Here is a 19,744-nt window from a genome sequence, read left to right as displayed (position 1 = left end):
ATCATCAGGAGTGGGAGGGGGTGATGCAGCTGGCATTGAGTGGGTGGGGGGCCGCGGATGCTGCTCTGTACCCCACAGCGCACAGGTTGGCCCCATAGAACAGAGAATGAACCTTGGTCTAGAACCTACCAAATCCTTGTAGCCCTGAGGTTTTAAGAGGGGTGTTAAGAGGTAAGGAGCCTGGGCTGGGTTGGATAGATCACGAATACACTCTTACTGGGGTAAGAGAGACTGGGGGGAGGAGGGAAAGGAGCCCTCAGAACAAGGTGGGCCCAGCCACTGCCTCCCCCAACTCTGGATGGTAACAGACAGGCCCTGGCATTACACACGGACCCCTACCCCCAGATCCAGAAGATCGAGGTATTTGGCACTACTAGCTCTCTGCTTTTCCAGCCCTAGGAGGGCTCCTGGCTTTTGGACCCTCTCCCTGTGAGCCCCGAGACAGACGGACAGATGCAGAGATGAGCTGTGGTAGGGCTCCTGGGGCCTCTGGACTCACCTGTCCGGTGGCCTGGCCCGAGCCGTCCGAGCACACGAACTGCACAAACTCCTTCAGCGAGTCCTGCCCGTGGTGGTGGTGGTAGCGGATGGTCGGGTGCGTGAAGTACGGGCTCGACTGCTGGATGATGGATGTGGAGGGAAAGTGCAGCGCTGATGCTGTGGCCCGAGGGCTTCCTGCATGCACGCCGGCAGGAAGAAAAGGGCATCAGGGCTTAGGAGGTGGCAGGGGTGCGACAGAAGATGGGGTAGCGGGGGTGGGGTGGGGACGGATTGCTGGTCAGACAGAGCACTGAGGAACCAGAGGAAAAGGGAGAACCAGGTAGGAGCAGGGCCAGGACCAGGGTAAGGAGAGTGAGGTACTGGCTTTTGGTGAGAAAGTTAAGGCAGTGCCAGGTAATTCAGCAATTGAGGTAAATAACATCTTAATGCAATATTTTTAAAACGTCAAACTGGCGGGGTGCCTGGGTGGCTCAGTCGGTTAAGCATCTGATTCTTGATTTTGGCTCAGGTCCTGATCTCAGGATCATGATCTCAGGGTGATGACATGGAGCCCTGTGCCAGGCTCTGCACTCAGTGGGGAGTCTGCTGGAGATTCTCTCTCCCTCTCCCTCTACCCCTCCCCAACTATAAAATAAATAAATAAATCCTGTTTTTTTTTTTAAAAAAACAAAAAGTCAAATTGGCAAACTAGGGCTTGTCAGCCAGCTGCTTGTCTTTGTAATGAAGTCTGATTAGAGGGCAGCCCAGGTGGCTCAGCAGTTTAGCACCGCCTTCACCCCAGGGCCTGGTGCTAGAGACCCAGGATCGAGTCCCACATCAAGCTCTCTGCATGGAGCCTGCTTCTCCCTCTGCCTGCGTCTCTGCCTCTGCCTCTGTCTCTCTCTCTCTCTCTCTCACATGAATAAATAAAAAATAAATAAATAAATAAATAAATAAAATCTAAAAAAAAAAAAAAAAGTCCCGACTAGAACCAGGGCTAGAGCTAGGGTGACAAGAACAGGTCAAGGGTGCCTGGTTGTGCAAATGCAAAGCCAGTCCCATCTTTGTTTAAAATGTTGGTATCGGGACACAGGGGTGGGTCAGCAGTTAAGTGCCTGCCTTTGACTCAAGTCATGATCCCGGGGTCCTAGGATGGAGTCCTAGGGCTCCCTGCATGGAGCCTGCTTCTCCCTTCACCTCTGTCTCTCTCATGAATAAATAAAAATCTTTAAAAATATAATAAATAAATAAATAAATAAATAAATAAATAAATAAATAAATCGGTATCTGTGCATCACTGTTTTTTGGAATTGTTTTAATTGTTAAAAAATATTACTTTAAATATTATCTTGATGACTAAAGTTTTGGTGACTCCTGACACTGCATTGTGGCAAGTGCCTCATTGGCTTTGCCCTGGTCTAGGGCCTAGGGGGAGTCTAGGGGAGGGACAGAGGAGGCCAACAACTCCTAGGCTCTGGTTAGGGACAGGACCCCTTGCCCCTGCAGGCCGAGCCCTCAAAATGCATACACCCAACTCCTGCGTGCACATGACTGTGCCTCTGGCTGCTGCTGCCCAGGCCACATCCCTGCGTGCTTGGCCCCACGGTCCTTGCACACGCATCCTCCCCACATATAGCTCCCACCCCAGCACAGGCCCCAGCTCTTCTCTGGGCTGAGTCCTCCCCCTCCGGTCTGTTTCCAATCAGCTCGCTCTTGCTCTCAGTTTCATTAGGGGGCTGAGGAAACTTGGCTTCTCTCTGGAGTTCATAAAAGCTGAGCCGAGCTGGGCCTGCCGCCCTCCCGCTGCCTACACAGAGGGCCTCGGGTCCCCGCCCCCACCTTGTGGCCACCACACCCTGCCCCAGCACAGGCTGCCTCTGGGCTCTCAGCCAGGAGGCCCCGAGGAGGAAGCCGGGAGGGTAAACCTCACTCTTCTCCATGTCCTACAGAAGGGCCCACAAGACGGCAGGCAGGCAGACACAGGGCAGTGTCCAGAAAAAAGCCCAGGTCCTTTTCTGCCAGAAGGGTACCAAGAGAGGGAAAAAGCAAACAAGGGAGCGGGGAGGCTAAGGACTCAGCTCCCACAATTTCCTGCCTGATTCCATCCCTTCAAGAATGCTGAGATGTTCCGACACCACCCCCACCTCACCCCCCGCCCCCACCAAGCACCCATCAAGCAAGAGAGCCTCCCAAGGCAAAGGGCTTGCTCCTTTCCCTGGAGAACAACCCAGGAGCTACCAGCCACTGGGCCTACCCCTTCACTTTCGGAAAAGGGCAGGGAAGGCCTGAGAAGGGAGCCTGGGCTCCCCTGAGTCCTCTTGTGGATCTGTGCCCCACACCAACCTGAGTTGGTGCTGGGAAACCAGACCCTGGGCTCAGCCAGGAGCTAGAAGAGAAGAGGTGAAAGGAGGACAGAATAAGCTGTGCTTTCCCGCCCACAACTGGCAGGAGGAAAGCAGAGCGGGTAGGAATGGGTCTGAGGCCTCTGCAGCTAAAGGGAGGTTGGAGAGGGCCTCAGAACAGGCCTGTGCTGCACAGCACACACACGTGCACACACATGCACACACACATGCACCAATGCACACACGTGCACATGGGGAGTGAGGAGCAAGTGGGAGGTTGCTCAGGAACAAGGTGAGGAGGTGCTGCCTTGGAGGGAGAGCCCAGTCCCGTGCCCGCCCTCCACCAGACCAGACTAGACCGGGGAATATTCAGAGAGCTTGGAGCTGTGACTCAGGGGCTGTGGCCCTAGCTCCTGCACCTGGCCAGCTGCCCCTATGTGCTCCACCGCCCACCCCACTGCCCCCCCCAGGCTCCCCATTTCTCACCTGGTCTGACTCCAGCAAGCACAGGCAGCGGGTGGTGAGTGAAAGCCATGCGCGGGGAGCTGCCCTGAGAGGAGAGGGCACTGCAGAAGTCCAGCTTTCCTGACTTCTTTAGAGAAGCCGGGCCTGGGGGGAGGAACCAGCAACACAGGGGAGGTTTAGCTGGGCTGGGGCAAGAGCAAGGGAAGGTGGGAAGCCAGCAGCTAGCTCCTTCTCTCCTCGGCCCCCTCATGGCTACCCCTGCCCCCCCACACCCCTTTCCTGTTTCCTTTGCCCCATTCCGACTCTGTTTCTCCGGCCTGGTATGCTGACTGGCCAGCTACAGGTGCTCTGATCAGAGAGGAACATGAAACCCTTGGGTGTGCAGGGTAGGAGATGAGCAAGGAAGGGGGCCCATCTTGCTCCCTGATGAGCAGATTAGGAGCTCATAGGAGCTCACACGGCACAGGATGAAACGGTGGGATGCAGGGGCAGGAGGATGGGGAAGGTGTGCAGGAAGAGAACTGGGGAGCCAGCTTCAGAATGAGGGAGGACCCGGAAGAGGGATGGGCTGGGGTCTGCTCTGTGGGGGCCCTGGACTAGGGGAAGCTCTCTGGTAGAGAGAATCCACTAGTCCTCGGGAGGGACTGAAGGGGTAATCCAACCCCAGACAAGAGCATAGAGAAGGGGCTGGAGGACCTGGGTGGGTACTCGGGACAGAGCTGGACAGGAAAGGACTCCCCTGTCAGGGGATCCAGAGGCTGGGCAGCTGTAGGATGGGTCATTTGGGAGCTTTGCCCTGCTCCTGGTGCCAGAAATGGGGTGGCATTCAGTGGGAGACAGGCTGCACAGAGAACACCCCACTGGAGCTCTGCCAACTAAGGCCATCTTTGTGCCCCATGGGCATGATATCTAAATGATGCTATGACACAGCAAGACCCTTGGGCAAGGTCCTCCAGGGGAGCTTGTCACCTGTCCTGCGCTGAGCCTGGAGGCTGTGCCCAGGCTGGGAGGGGTAAGATGGAGTGGAGCAGATCAGCAGAGCTGCCATCTTTGAGGCATAGAATCCGTTTGAGTGGGGGGTAGGGGGGCTGCAGTCTTAACCGCAGAGGGAAGAGGTGGGGGAAGGGCGAACTCTCAGCTGCCAGCAGAGGTGTTATCTGGCAGCAGCTGTGTGCCACCTGATAGCTGGCACGGTGAGGGGGTGGGGAGCACCCCCACCAGCTGTGCACAGCTGTCCCCATGGCCGCACAGCGCCTCCCCAGCTGTTCCCTGTCCTGCAGCTGGGCTGCTTAATTGGCGATTTGTCGCAGCACAGGGAAACAACGCCGTGGGTGGGTGGGGGATACAGAGGAAAAGAGGGAAAAGCAAGGGAGCTAGGGGTGCTGCAGGAGGGTATAGGGGGGCCGTGCATGGCAGGACAGCTGGAAGTAGCAGAAATGGCAGGCACCAAAGCAGACAGTAGAGAAAAAAGAGTGGGAGCCAAGGAAGGGACAGTTCCTTGGGCACCAGGTCTGGGCAGAGGGACTTGGGGGCTGAGCCGCAGAAGACAGCTAGGGATGTGGCTCTCAAGGCACTTGAGTCCTTCAGGGGCAGTCACTTGACTGAGGCCCTGGTTGGGGAGGCTTCAGGACCTTTTCAATCTCTTCTCTCTCTCCCAGGGAAGTATCTGGGCTGTGTTGACCCCAGGTCTCTGCTTGCCACAAGGAAACACTGGGAAAAGCACCCAAAGACTTTCAGGATAGCTGTCCCACAGAGGTGAGCTTCACTCCTGGTCTGGAACCCACTCCCTCAGCCCCAGGTCTGGAGGTGAGCCCTCCTCCTCTCTACCTCCCCTCCTCCCAGGGAGCTGAGAGAGGGGAGCCTGTGCAGCCTATGTCTGGGCAGCAGGAAAGCAGGAGTACTTCCCCACCCTTCTGCCTTGCTATTCCCCCAGCCCCTGTCCGGGACCATCCACCTGGCCCATCTCTGTAGAAGTGCATCTGGAAAACACCAGAGAAAGCAACATTGGATCAGGCCTTCCTCTTCTTGCTTCAGGGGCGAAGCCCCTGTCCCCAGGCCTGACCAGAGCAGACATGCCCCGCGTACACCCCCCACCCCACAGGTCTGTACCCTGGATCCAAGAAACTCACACCTCAAGAATACACACAGATTGTACCGGCAGTATGTCAGGCAGAAGTATTCTGCAGCCAGCCTCCTCGTACAGGTATATGTGCATGTGCACACACACACACACACACACACACACGAGTACACACACACGTACTCTCTCTCTTTTCCATCTGTGTTCTCTGGGTCTGCTCATGTCTCCAGCCAAGACTGGAAATGAAGGAGGGCGGGTTCACCAAGAAAGGGGTGGTTGGAGAGTATTGAGAGGACTGAGCAGGCTTCCCTTAGACCCTCGCCCTTCCTTAGCTTTCCTGCTTGATTTGAAAATGATTCTGGTCATTCTTTACTAGGCTCTGCTCCTCTCTGTGATCCTGGGCCCTTCAGATCAGTGGTTTCTAACTCAGGACGATTCTGTTCTCCTCTTCCCTATGCCAGGGGATATTCAGCAATGTCCAGAGATGTTTGGGTCATTATACTCTGGAGAGGAGAGGGGGCTTGCTACTAGTTGGTGGGTGGAGGCCACGGCTGCTGCTCAATGCCCTACAGCGCATAGGATGACCCCACCACAGAGAATGATATGGCCCCAATGTCCATGATGCCCAGGATTGAGGAACTGCTTTAAACCATGAGGACCACATTGTTGGGGCAACATCTCCAGAGAAACAGCAAGAGAAGAAGACCAAGCAAGCTTGGTGCCCAGGGCCTCTGCTTTCCTTCCACCACACCCATGGGCTCTGCTGCCCACGTAGAGACAGCCCAGTTCCTTGTCTCTGCTCTCTGCTTCAGCCTGGTCTGCCCTCCTCTGGAAGATCAGGAGGCAAGAAGACAGGTAGTCCACTCACAGCAGGGGAACCAGAAGAAGCTTGTTAGGTAAGCTGAGGGGGATGAAGAGGCTCTGGCTGCCCTGCTCTGGGTTGGTTCTACAGCACCCATACCTGCATCCACATCGTTGGGCCACCCACTGGACTGGCTGCTGCCAGCTGCTGGGGAGCGGCCTGTACCAGGATAGAAGACATCATCGACAGGGCTCTCCATCTCGCTGTCATCGATGGACTTGGGGCGCTTGGTGGTGCTGGGGAAGAGGAGAGGGATCAGGTAGGCCAAGGGAAGACTGAGGTATAGGTACTCGAACTGAGGGAGCCTACACTGATGACCCATCATGTGGGGAGCAGGGTCCTGATGACAGCAGCACTTCCAGGCACTCACTACGTGCCCACCCCTGAGACTAGACTGGTCCCAGGGTCCCTTGGGGCCCAGCCCTCCTGCTCCTCCTTCCTGAGCCCCTTCTCAGTCTGTGATACCCTCATCGACTGCCCATGTCAAAGAGGAGGAAAAGCCTCTTCAACTGCTTCCCTGGCCCCACCTTCTATTTCCCATCAGGCTCTAGGGCCAGGGCAAGTCGAAAGGCATTTGCCTGGGACAAAAATCCCAAGGGAGCTACAAAACTCAGACATCAAGGTACTATGTTATTTTATATTAAAATAGTATTGATGTGAAGCTATATTTTAACAAATCAAAATGAATGCCAAAAACCTCAAAATGAACCAAATATTCAAGTTCCTTTAAAAAAAAAAAGCACAGGATTCCTTCCTGCCCTAAACAAATGGCTCTGACAAGGCCTGAATGTGTCCACCTCCCAAACACCTCTCAACTCTATCCCTCCCTCTCAGGCTGCTGCCCCACCCAACTGAGGTCCTCCTCTACTCTAGCCTGCTGGGAAGGCCTCTACCTGGCTGTCAGTCCTGCCCACACATGCTGCTGCCAGGGGCACTTCCTGGAACACATATCCCTAGCATCTCCTACTTAAAACCCTTCCATGGGTTTTAATTCTAAACACCTTCCGCTGGCCTCCAAAGCCCTCTTTGGGGGTCCCACCAGAATGTCTTTCCTCGGCTGGGATGGAGGCTTCTGTACTTGGAGCATCCACCCCATGCCTGTACCAGCAGCCCCTTCCTCCCCACCTTACACCTGGGCTCAAATGTCTCTTCCCCAAGAGAAAGGCCTTCTCAGATCTCCACTGGGAGTGCCTTCCAGGCAGAGCTGTGCTTTGTTCAGGTTTACGTCCCCAGTACCAAAAGCTCAACGATGTCTGGTAGCATGGTGGGCCCTGGCTGCTCTGGAGCCAACACCTTCAACAAGCGGTGACCTTTGAAGGCACCCAGGCCTTGGAGGTATAGCTGTCTACAGCACTTGAGATGGCCTGGGTGGGGATAGGGGGGCGGGCGGACTGCTGGGCTCACCTGGTGGAAGGAGGGGAGGTGATGGACCGCCGCCCCAGGGTCACCTGGTTTATGTTGTAGTAGCTGGGACTCTCCAGGTCTGCCAGTGAGAAGTTGGGCCCTGATGCTGTCGCAACAGGAGCTGGGAAAAGGGAGAAGGTGATAAGGTTTGAGGTGTGGAAGGCCCAGTGGAGCCTGTTTTGTTGTCATGAACAGCTTAACCCCAGAAGCCTCTTCCTAGCTGGGGGGAGGGGGCGGGTCTTTGGAAAACAGCCCTTGGTTGTGATTTTTTTTCCTCCAAAGCAGTAGAGATTAGAGATTGGGCTCTCTGGGCACCTCTGCTCCACTAAGCCCAGTACCAATGGACAGAGTGTCCCAGGAAACCCTGTCTGCCCCTTTGCCAAGACCCCACCAGCAGGGGGCCACATGGGGTCTGAGTCCCACCTCCTTATACCCCCAATCTGCTGAGCTCAACCCCGGCTAGAAGAAAGAACTCACTTACTCTGTGATACTCTCACCAGCTCCGTCACATTCCAGACCCCGGAAGTCACAAAACAGTCCTGGAAACTTAAGTGCCCTGAGGAGTGGAAAGGACAAGTGAGTGAGTCAGGCAAGGTTAGGAGGGGCTGCCTGCCTGTTTCCCCAAAGCTCTCCCCACTCCTGCTTTGACTCACCCCCTCCCAAACCTCTCATTCCAGACACAGGCTGGCCCTCAGGGGCCCTCATGTCTATACAAAAGAATGAGTATGCTTCAGGTAAGCCCCCACTCCTTGGGACATCAGCTTAAGTTCAGTTGAGGAATGGCTGAGCAAAGGGGAAGAAACAGAGGGAGAGGGGAGGCCAGGCTGGCCAGGGCGTAGGAGGGCAGAGGAGAGCGATGGGGAGCAGGGCAGGCCATAAGGCAAGGCAGGGGCCAGTGGGAGTTGGGGGGCACTGACCGTTGGGCAGTGGTTTGATGTCCGCATCTCCTTGCTGGTTTGAACTATCTGATTGTCCGGATTCTGCAGGAGACACAAAGGGGAGAATGGGTCAAGATCAAAGTGTTCCCCACCCACACCAGCCAAGCAGTTGCCCCTCAAGCCCTGTTAACACCTTTACAGCACCCTCTCCTCTGAGGGGAGCAGCCTAGGAGGACCCAAAGAGAGAAAGGAAGTACTATGGACACTGGAGCTAGATCATTCTCTGTGGTGGGATATCCTGGGCCCTGCCGGGTGTTTGGTGGCAGCCCTTGCCTCCACATGCTAGATTCCAGTAGCACCCCAGTGTGACAACCAACACTGTCTCCAGACACTGCCCAGTGTGGCCCGGGAGCAAAGTCACCCTGGGGTGAACAGCAGTGGTTGAGAATCAGGGCAAGGAGGATGCACAGGAGAGAAGCCAGTGACCACCTCTTTGCACAGCTGGGATGAACCCAAGGGTCCCCCATCCTCCACTCTGCTCAAGCTACCAGAGGAGCAGCCCTTTCCTTCTCTCACTTCATTAATTACAGCCATTCCTGTCAGCCCGAACCACCCCCACCTCACCTTTATGCTTATAGGCAGTGCCTGGCAACACAGAGGGGGGAGGTTTGCCCTAACGCTGTCGCCCGCTCTGTGCCAGCCTGTCTGGGCTGTCTCATGCCCCAGTGCCACAGCTGCTCAGAGGGAGCCCCGAGACAAGGGCCCATTGTGCAGTGGGAGCTCACAGAGGGCCGGGGCAGGGTGGAGTGTGTGTGTGAATATTTTGCTGAGCTTGGGAAAGCCCCCCCACCCCCGCCCCCCAGGTCCTCAAAGCTTTGTGTGCCAGGGGCACAATGGGGACCTCCAGAATGCCTGCCCAGGCACGACAGCTGGCGAGAGGGTGGCAGAGGGGGGCCAGCGCAGGTTGTGGGGCAGGGGGAAGGCTAGGCATTTGATAAAGAATCAGCTGCTCACAAGGGGACAACATGGGGGTGGCATCAGAAAACCAGGCCCTGGTATTGGCCAAGGCTTTGCCCAACTCTTTGACCCTGCCTCCTGCGTCTCACCCACCATCCCAAGGTCAAGCCTACTGGCTGGAGAGTCCACCCCTCACTGGCTTCACAGCCAAGTTGTTCACACTGAGGAGTGACCAGCAAGGAAGTTCCTAAAGAACATAGGGCCCATGAGATGTGGGCCCAAGGGATTGCAGCAAGGTGCCCTGTGGCCACTTGAGCCCCTCAGGAGGGATGGAAGGGTAATGCACAAGGGGGGCCAGTAAGAACAGCATCCTTGGGAGCAAAGGCCCAGGCTTGGCTCAGGCCAAGTTCTTGGGCACCTGCCTCAATGTGACCAGCGGGAAAGGACAAGCTGCCTACAGGACAGTTTCAGTCCCCACTTCCCTCATTCTTTACCTTGTCCCCAAAATAATAAATCTTGTCACAAATCAAGAAAACAGAGGTTTACAAGGCAAGTGCTAATGACAGCCCCTCACTCCCGAAGTATGAGGTACAGCCTGCCACACCTCCCTTTCTGCTCACCCCTGTGGTGTGTTTAGGGATACTGAATCCTACCCCAGGCCACCCCTTCACTGGTGGCACTCTCTGCTCTGGAGAGACCTATAGGACCTCCTTCCACGCTCCCAGGAGGGCAACCTCTGTGCCAGTGTCTTGTGGATAGGAACTTTGTATCCTCTCGCCCTGGCCTATTCCTGGCTATCTGGGTCTGATTCAACCCCAGGCAGCCCAGGAAGGAGCCGGTGAGGGGCAGAGGTGGTGGGTGGCCTGCTCTAGGACCTCTGCAGATCGCAGGTGCGCTGAGCCTGCTTCCTCTCTGCCGGCTGCCCTCTCCTCCATTCAAAATGTAGAAAGGGCAGAGCCGCAGGCCCAGCATGTGGAGCCCAGCGAGGGTGGCACATGCTCCAGGCTCTGCTGCCCCGGGGCTCCTGCTACTGACCCCACCCATCCTGGGACCAACGCAGTCCCCACCAGGCCTGCAGGTCTGGGTCAGCGCAGCTGGGGGAGCCACAAGAGTCCACCCAGGGGTGTGGTCGCAGGGCCCCCTGGAAGCGGCCAGGTGGAGACAGAAAGCTGCGCGCATGCGCATATCCAGCCCAAGGACAGAAAGGCGCGAGAACCCGACAAAGAGATGGAGGTGGGCCAGCGACTACGGCAGAGACAAATGGGGCTCCAGGAGAGCGCGATAGACAGGAAATCCTTCTAAACCAGGACACTGTCCCGAAACGTTATTGCTGTTATTACTATTAGCTTGATGTAAAGGAGCAACGGGAGCGGGGATCCAGCGCGGGCGAGGCCCGCTGCCACGCGCCTCCAGGCGCTGCTGGCAGCCATCTTAGCCCTTGGCAGCCATCTTAGGCTGGCGGCCCAGCCAGCGTCCCCACAATGCCGCCCCCGCCGGCCCCGGCAGGCTCAGCCCAGCTCAGGACAAAAGGCAGAAACGCTGGAAATCTGGACCCAGGCTCGGAGGCTCAGGAGCCAGCCGGGCAGCAGGGCAGCTTCAGCCAGGGCTCACCGTCCTGCCCTAGCGGCACCCCCTTGCCCCTCGCGGCCAACACCCAGCGGAAGGGGAAGGGAGGGCTAAGGCGGGGGGCCCTGGGGACACCGTGGTCTGCGCACGGGCAGCTGAAGCCCCCACAGGCCAGACCCAGGCCCAAGGGCTCAACTCGGATCAAGGGACAGTAAGGGCCATGATGGGGGCGGGCCTTTGTCCACCCAGTGGGCTTACGGGTGCGCCTTGGACAGACAGGGGACGGGGCTGGCAGGAACCCATAGAGCAGCTGCTGGGCGATCAGGCCACTGGGCCCTGGTGGACAGGCTTCTAGGGACGGTGAGGGGACCACGCCTCCCTGCTCACCCTCACCTCCAGAGGTGGGGGCCAGCCTGCCAGCTTTCTTGGGCACTTCGGGGAGCCATGCCCTGAGGTCAGGGCCTACTCTATAGACAGCCCTCTGGGATCAGAAGCTGCACCACAGGCTGGCACAACAGGGAGCATAACACCCCAGCATCTTGACTGCTTTCCCTGCTGGGCTCCCTGGGGGAGGGGATAACCCCAGGCCTGAGGACAGACAGGGGGAAGGTCCCTTTATGACACCCCTCCCCACGCCCCGCCTCATGGCTGCTCAGCTTTTATCTGGCAGAATGGGGCTTATCAGAGCCACCAGCTGAACAAACATACAAATCCACGGTTAGTGAGAAAAAACCCTCTGCCTGAACTCTTTATCTCCTGTTCACAGGCCCCACGTACTGCCCCCTGCCAACAGCACAGGAGGAGACCTGACTGCTGCACAGCGGGGGCTCCTCTCTCCACTGCCCCCCTTTCTCCCCTCGCCTCCGACCCAGAACAGGGTGGCTCTCCCCTGGCAGTCCCTGCCGGGCGGGTTTGCATGAGTGAGCTGCTGCCACATGGGAGCCCCCCTCCAGTGTCTGCTTTCTCGCCAGGGATAATGGGCCAGCTGGTGGCCTATGGGCCAGTGGAGAGGCAGGGACAGTGTTGGCGAGCACAAGGCAGACAGGTGCCCAGCTCCATCTTTTATCCTCCCCCCTCCACACCTCCTCCCCCCCCCATGCCCCCGAGGCTGTCACTCTGATTCCCCAGCCTGCCAGGGCCACATCCCCTAGAAGCCTCCCCAGCCTCAGCTCTCTTCAGTCTGGTTGCCAGAGCGGTGGGGATCCTAAGTGCACACCCTCAGTTCAGGGCTACCCTAAGGTCAGCAAAGCAACCCTAACACCCCTGCCCGTATCTCTAGCAACTACTGCTGCCTCCACATCCTAGAGACTGGGATGAGACAGAGCAGCAGCAGGCACCACTACCTCCCTTTGCTCTGACATAATTCAACCTTTCTCTCTATCCAGGCCCTGAGGACCAGAGAGCATCTCCCCTGGTTTTAGGGTTCTTTGCAGGAAGCCCATCAAATGTAGCCTCCTAAAAATAGCCCAGCCACTGTGTCTGATGACGGGGATTGATGCCCTGAGCAGACAGGCTTCAGGGTCCCTGAGCCTGGGCCAGGTTTGGGGATGCAGAGAATCTCAGAGCCCATAGTTCATTCTCCATGCAGCCAGGAGTTAGGCGGGCTCCGGTCACCCCCAGGAGCATGCTTTGCCGACTGCCCTCTGTGTGGGACCTGGGCTACTCATGTGATCCACATCTCCAAGGCAGAGGCCACTTGACAGTAAGGCCCTGACCACTTTCGAGGCTTCCGGAAGGGAGCACTACAGAGGGGCAGGTGATGGATCTGGACCCTGTCTCAGCATGGCTTCTGGGTCTAGGGCTACTCCCCATTCATCTGCACACGTGTCGTCAGTCTCCCCCCTGCATCAATGGTTTGTGGCCTTCTGCAGTACCCAGACCTGGGCCAAGCTCAGCCAACAGTCGGCAGTGTGGGCCCTTCTTCCTTAGGTCCCTCCAGATCCCCTGGAACAGTCACAAAGCCCTCCACCCCTGACTGCCTTTCTCAACCCTGCACCAGCTTTCACCTTGTCAGCCCTTGAAGCCCCCCCTACTTGCTTTATTGAGCCCTTCACCTTCCCCTTTGGAATCCCATTTCTGGTCTCATTTTTCTCTCCTGGCTCCACACTCCTCTCTCTGTCCTTCCTTCTTCACTTTCCCTTTCTCTTGCTCTCTTTCCTCTCCCGACCTTGCCTGTTTCTGTGTGTATGTGTGTCCATCCAGAAAGGCTCTGTCTCTTCATTGGAGCTCTGGAGGGGAAGCTCCAGCTGCCAGGAAGAGCCCAGTGTTGCACACAAACCCCAATTGACAGCATGTTATGTATATGTATATACATTTCCAGTCACAGCCGGGCAGATATTTATGGCTCCCGCTAGGTGAAGGAGGAATTCCTCCTTGCTGCAGGGAACGTGCTGCCTCGGCTCCCACCCGAAACAAACTCTCTCTGTGAAGGGGGCCGCATATAACTTGCTGGCCAGCTGCCTCCACGCACATCGCTGACAGAGTGAGTTCTTAGGTGGCCAAGAGGGGCGGAAAGACCCAGCTCAGCCACACCCACACATGCATACACACGGCCAAGCACAAACACGCACACACGTGGACATACCACCAGCAATTTCCTGCCGTCCCATAGGGGTAGAAGGAGATGATGCATTCACAGCTGCAGTCCCACTGTATACAGCATGTTCAGCACTAAGCGCTGGGCCAGAGAAGAACCCACCTCTAGGTTTGCAAGGACCACTGACTTCTGGGGACTTGGAAGAGGACAGCCCCCAGGGTTCACAGTTTGCTTGCCCCTCCCCAGGCTCTCTCCAGGTCTCAGGTTCGAGAAGCAGGTGGGGGCATGCTCTGTTCTGGGGGTGCTGTCTTCTGAAAGGCTGATGCAGTTCAGGAGCTTATCCTGGCCCTCCCCAGTGTGGCACTTCCCTCCCCCTACCTGTCTCCCCCTTCTTCTGTGATTCCGGAGCATCCAGGGCACTGGAAACCCAATCTCAAGGGGAGCCAGAGGCCTGGCCTGTGGCAATCAGAGCTGGAGAATGTAACTATTGTGCCTCTTGAAACCTAAGTCTGAGAATCTGAGACACCCTGAGGAGGGGAGCAGTGGACAGATGGGGGGCTAGGGAGACGGGTCACAGAGGGGTTCTCCTCATCTCTGCAAACAGGAGATTCGGGGACTGAGGAAGTCCTTGAGAGTACAGGGCAGCCAGAGGGCAAAGAGGGGAGGGGCTACGACTTGGCCAAGCCCACAGGGCTTCTAGGATCTTTCCTTCCCTCTTTCCACTCTGCAGTCCACCCCCACAAGCCAGCCAGCTTGTGTGTGTGTGCATACAGGCCCTGGAGCCATCCTGAAGTTTATCCCTCTTCTGTCCTCCCTAGAATCCCACATAGTGGGAGGCAGGAGCATGACCAGGAAGCACAGCCCTGAAGATTTGGGCAGGGGTATGGCCAGGTGCATGATGGGCACACATGTCACCCCCACATCTCTTCTTTCCTCATTCCCCCTCTACTCATGGATCTGAAAGGGCCTGAGTCGTTGACTTGAGTCACCTGTGCAGGGGAGGAAGGCTGCGTGCCAGGGAAAAGGAAGAGGCCCAGTCACACCTGCATAGCCTAGATCTCCTCTGGCTGTCCCTGAAGCCTGAGCTTAAAAAGGATATGAAGGGGGGGTGAGGCAGGGACAACAGCTTAGGCCACAGGGAACATCTGGATGGGACATTCCACTCAGTCTTTGGCCCCCAAAGCACTACCTTTTCCACCTCAACCCATGCTGTCTCCCATCCTCCAGAAGCGAAGGCCAGATATGGCTGCCGCAGAGCTCACTACCCAGCAGCAAAACTGCAGGAAGGGAGAAGGAAAGAAAGTGGTCTCATCTGGTGCCCAGGAGACCAGCAGAATGGGTTCCAAAGGTCGGACTTGGGCAAACAGCCCTGGTGCCTCTAGGGTGCTCTCCTGGTGTGAGCTGCTCAGCATTCTCCACCCTGCACCTGATGGGAGAGCCTGCCTTAGCCTTCCCCTAGCCCAGGAAGAACTAGAGATGGGGACTGATCACTGAAAGCCCAGAGGAACTGGGTGCCAAGTTGGTCATCCCCATGAGATGACAGACAGTGGCCAAAGAAAAAGGAGAGAGAAGGAGGGATGCATCCTGGTGCAGAGCATGACACCCAGCAGATGGATGGAAAAGCCCAGTCAGCCTGTTAGGGGCCCCTCCAAGCCCAGCCTAGCAGTTAAACAGTTAACTCCCAGCAGTTAAGTCCAGCAGCACTGGTGAGATGTGAGAGATGTGAGATGCTATGAGATTCAAGAGAGATGCAATGGACATGCAGGCTCCTCCAGGGTCTGCCCTTTAGGGGGGGGAGGAGGAATGATCTAGCACCCACCCCCAGCATCTCAGACATCAGTGATCCATGGCTGTCTGTGAACAAGCAGACCTGGGGCCTTGAAGTAACACCATGTGGGATGTTCCAGAGGTGCTCAGCGGGTAGGAAGTCCCATCAGAGCAGAATTCCCATCAGACAGGGACTAGAGGTGAAGCGGCCACTACTGAAGGAGGCAAGGGAGGGACCTCTGGGGAGATGGAGGAAGGCAGGAGCTCCCCACCTCAGGTCTTGGCCCACCTCTGCCTGGAGCCTGCCCTTGAGTCTAGCCAGGGAGATGTCCTTCATCTGGATCCCATGTCCACTCTAAAGGGGATCTCAGCCAGGCACAGAGAGGGTGAAGGGGGCACACCAAGGGCAGTAGGGGATGGAGGTGGACAGCCAGCAAAGGACAGTGGAAAGGGGCTCCCCCTGAGTTTGCATCCGTGCTCCAGAACCTACCAGTCCAGTGACCTTGGTCAAGTTCTGAGCTGTTTCCTCCGCTGTAAAATGCAGATGCTACCTGCCACCTAGGGCTCTTGGTCAAGGAATAAATGAAAAAACAGGTATAAGGTGCTTAGCTTAGCCCAGGGCCCAACTCAAACATCAGCTGTTCTTCCACTAGGACCACCACTTCCCTTCACCTCTGTTAGCTGAAACTCCACTCCTTCTCCCACTGGGCTCAAAGGCTGCATCAGTGAGGGAAGTTGGGGTAACCCTCAGCTCCCATCCCACAGGACCGTACACTCATAATGACACATTAAGTATGCCCAAATTATTATTTCTTGGTGTCTAGCCCCTGAGAACACAGCCAGGAAGTCAAGGGGGGCTCTCCTCAGGGCCTGAACCATTACCATCTGCAAAGAGGGGTAGAAGTTTCTCTGGAAATAAAAGAGCAGGATGCCTTCTACAGTGTGTCCCTCTCCAAAGTCAGTGGCCACGGTAAATGGCCTCAGGATGGCCACCACATTGGAAATGGTGGGGGAGAGGCAATGAAAGGAAGCCCAGAGGATGGGTAAGGCCAATAGGGAAGGGGGGAGAAAATGCTTTTGCCCCAGGATTCTGAGGGCACTGGGCCTTAGGCCCTGCCTGTCCTAGCCCAGCCCTAAAGATATAGAGAGCTGAGGACACCAGAAGCATAGGTGCTCCCCCATGGGTGGCCAGCTGCCTCTCTTGGGAGTGCCAGCTGGTGCCACAACTCAGCCAGCAGCTGGAGCCAACATTTCCAAGAGGGCCTGGGGCCAGGAGTCATGTAATAGTTGGGTCCATAAAAATGGCCCCCAGCCCCTAAAGCTTCTGTCCCCTCCTGAACCTGATAGAAACTGACAGTGGAGAATGCCCTCCATACCCAGTACACCAAGAAAATATGGGCTCCGCGGAGGGGGTGCCCCCATCCAGGCTAGGGGCATGCAGAGCCTCTCCCAACCCCTTCCTGCTTTCTGTTTCTGGCACTGCCCTTTCTGACCCTTTGAGCTGCCCAGGCCAGGCCTGGCCAGACAACTGCCCTCACCTCCAGCTGCTCTCAGGACTATTAATAGTGTCCCCACCTCCCAGGGTCAGGCATCAAGCTCCCCCCATCCCCCAAATGCACTTGCCCTTGGTCTACTTATTTGTAAAGGTACAGAGTCCTCCAGGCACTAATGCCAACCAGGGATTCAGAAGTTCAGAAGTTCTAGAGACCGCTTAAGGGGCATGCCTGGCATACGTGGGAGTTTGGGAAAAGGAGGAAAGAAATCAGTGAACCCCAGAGCAAGAAAAATGACAAAAACACAAAACTAAAACTAAGAGAGGAAGGGGCCAAGATAGAAAATCAGAACCAAAGCAAAGTGGTTCTAAGCAAGAGGACTGCAATAGAAAGAATCAGAGAAGTAGAAGGTTCCAAGAGGGAGGAAAAAGGGAAGAAAGCGAGAGAGAAAGAGAAAGCAAAGGAAAAAGAGACTGCTTTAAAAAAAAACACAACATTGGGCAGCCCGGGTGGCTCTGGTTTAGCGCCGCCTTCAGCCCAGGGCATGATCCTGGAGACCCCATCGAGTCCCACATCGGGCACCCTGCATGGAGCCTGCTTCTCCCTCTGCCTGTGTCTCTGCCTCTCGCTCTCTCTGAGTCTCTCATGAATAAATAAATAAAATTAAAAAAAAAAAAAACCCAACAACCAGAAGGAAAGAAAACTTTCCTAAAAATACTCAGGAGTGGCTTCATAAGCACAGCTGGGCTGCATCCAGCTGTTGGCACCTGATGGGGGACACTCATACACCCATACACCTTTGCAGAAGGAAAGAAAACTTTCCTAAAAATACTCAGGAGTGGCTTCATAAGCACAGCTGGGCTGCATCCAGCTGTTGGCACCTGATGGGGGACACTCATACACCCATACACCTTTGCAATGTTCTGGGAAAGGGATGAGAAGAGAAAGCAGAAAAGGAACAATGGACCAGGAAAAGAAGGTGGGAGGTGTGAGTCCCCACAGAGGGCAAAGTCACTCTCAGCCCTGGGCAGGGGAAGCTCCCACAGCTGGAGCCTCCTTACTTATAGGAAGAGGGTCAGGCTGGCCAGAAGATGGTGGGGATGGGGGAATATTGAGGGGGATGGGGAATATTGGGGCTCCCTGGCCTCCTTGCATTCCAGGTTACCTCTCTCTTTCTGGCCATGAGCAGAATCCTACCCCTGCCCTGCCTCCTGCTGACTCCTTTCCTTATGAGAATCCAGAGGGCCTGGGGTAGGAGAGCCCATCTAAGCAAGAGCAGGCCGAGGCCCCCTGCCTCCCATCCTCAGGTGCTCTAACTTCCTTAGCCCCCTAAGAGGTAGCACCTGACACCCAGGCTGGTGACTCTAAAGGAGCCTCCTCTACAGGGGAGGCCTTCTGGGGGAAGACATACGTGGGTTCCTGGAAGAGCAACAAACACAAACGCATGCCACAATCAAATGTCTAAGCGCAGAACTTCCGCCTGGAGGCTGGAAGCCAAGTAATCCTACCTTCAAATTCCATCCACACTGGGAGCCTCTGGCTGGGCCAGGGCTGGGAGACAGGAAGACTGGCTCTAGAGTGTTCAAGAGCCCCAAGGACTTGGTCACCAGGCCTCCCAGACCAGGGGTTTCCAGCTGGGTGCACCCCACCAGACCATCAGCCTCCTGGAGTCAAGGCCTATCTATTTTGTTCACTAGTGTATCCATTACACTTGGAAATGCAATTGGAAAGGATAATGAGACTCTACATAGATCCTTCTAGATCCTTCCTCCTACTGTGGCTACACTGACCACCGAGGGGACAGAACACCAGGTGGCTGGCACCTTCCCCTTCTCAAGAAGAGAACATTTTTCCTGCGGGTCCATCTTCAATACTCAATTCCAAGGAATTGATGTGGAAACTCCAGTACCAGTAATTCTCCTGCAAAGCCCAACAGGGCCTGGAGTGCAGCATTGGCCATCTGGACCCCCATTCCTGAGGGCTGGACCGATCAGAGGAAGGATGCAGTCTCCCTGTGGAAGGCAGGGCAGGGGAGCACTCTTACAAGCTTGCTCTGCTCCCCATTCCCCAAAGACCTTAAGGCAGCTGTCCAGAGCTACCCAGACAATACTGAAGAATTTGAGCCTTTGACTCCAAATCGCCAGCAGTGAAAGCCCAGGCTGGGTTGAAAAAATGGGTAGGCAGGTGGCCTTCTGGGGGATGAGATGGCTCTAGGTGTCAGAAGGAGGTGTGAGCCTGGGATCCAAATCCTAGACCTGCAGTTATTGGGCACCTAGTGTGTCTCCCAGGCCTCCTCTCCCTCCCTGTGCAACACATGCCAAGCTTGCCTCAGCACAGTGAGCTGTGAGCAGGAATTTTTACATAGAGGATAGGATGATTTTATACACGATAAAGTGCCAAGCACACATAAGGAAGGCATAGATGGGGCAGGGAAGTCAGTTTCCAGGACCCTATGTTTCAGTTTTACTGTGATCCTGAACAGCAGCTGAGGGGCAACTTCCAGAAGCTTGGAGGTGCACACAGTACTGAGGAAGGCCACCTGGGTAGGAGGCAGCTACCCAGACTTAAGCTGCGGCAGTCTAAGCTGCTGAAGAGACCAAACAATATCGACCCTCCAGGTCGGCAGGTGCCAAATCCCCCATGGATAATGCCCTGAAGGACCAAAGCAGGTACTCCAGAGCAGCGGGGCAGCGGGGCTCAGCGGCCGCACCCCGACGAACCGGCGCGCTGCATTCCTAGATGCCGTAGCTAGGTGGCGCAGCGAGTTAACACTAGCTGCCCTCGGCCGGCAGCCTCGGGGACCCGGGCCGGGGCGGCGAACCTGCGCGCTGCCCGCCGGGGCTGCAGGGGCCGGGGTTCCCTCTGCACCCCCTAGAGGCTCAAGCAGGAAGGAGGAGGCCCGCCCAGAGCCAGG

At 56.3% G+C, this 19,744-nt stretch overlaps 1 protein-coding gene across 7 annotated transcripts in view; it reads right to left on the bottom strand.

Annotated features, from left to right (window-relative positions):
* Positions 1 to 19,744, bottom strand: part of NFIX (nuclear factor I X) — a 73,154-nt gene that overhangs the window by 16,137 nt on the left and 37,273 nt on the right. For 5 of the 7 annotated variants that reach the window (XM_041761109.1, XM_041761105.1, XM_041761104.1 and 2 more), the window contains 6 exons: positions 8,551 to 8,613; positions 8,115 to 8,189; positions 7,634 to 7,754; positions 6,329 to 6,465; positions 3,309 to 3,431; positions 500 to 675 (listed from right to left, as the gene is read on the bottom strand). In XM_041761109.1, the coding sequence (XP_041617043.1) occupies positions 500 to 675; positions 3,309 to 3,431; positions 6,329 to 6,465; positions 7,634 to 7,754; positions 8,115 to 8,189; positions 8,551 to 8,613 (695 nt within the window). The remainder of the gene's footprint in view (positions 1 to 499; positions 676 to 3,308; positions 3,432 to 6,328; positions 6,466 to 7,633; positions 7,755 to 8,114; positions 8,190 to 8,550; positions 8,614 to 19,744) is intronic. The other 2 variants (XM_041761103.1, XM_041761106.1) reach the window with 1 other exon arrangement.

The sequence above is a fragment of the Vulpes lagopus genome, chromosome 7, assembly GCF_018345385.1.
Source record: "Vulpes lagopus strain Blue_001 chromosome 7, ASM1834538v1, whole genome shotgun sequence".
Taxonomy (NCBI): Eukaryota; Metazoa; Chordata; class Mammalia; order Carnivora; family Canidae; genus Vulpes; species Vulpes lagopus.
This window is presented reverse-complemented; position numbering and strand designations above follow the sequence as displayed.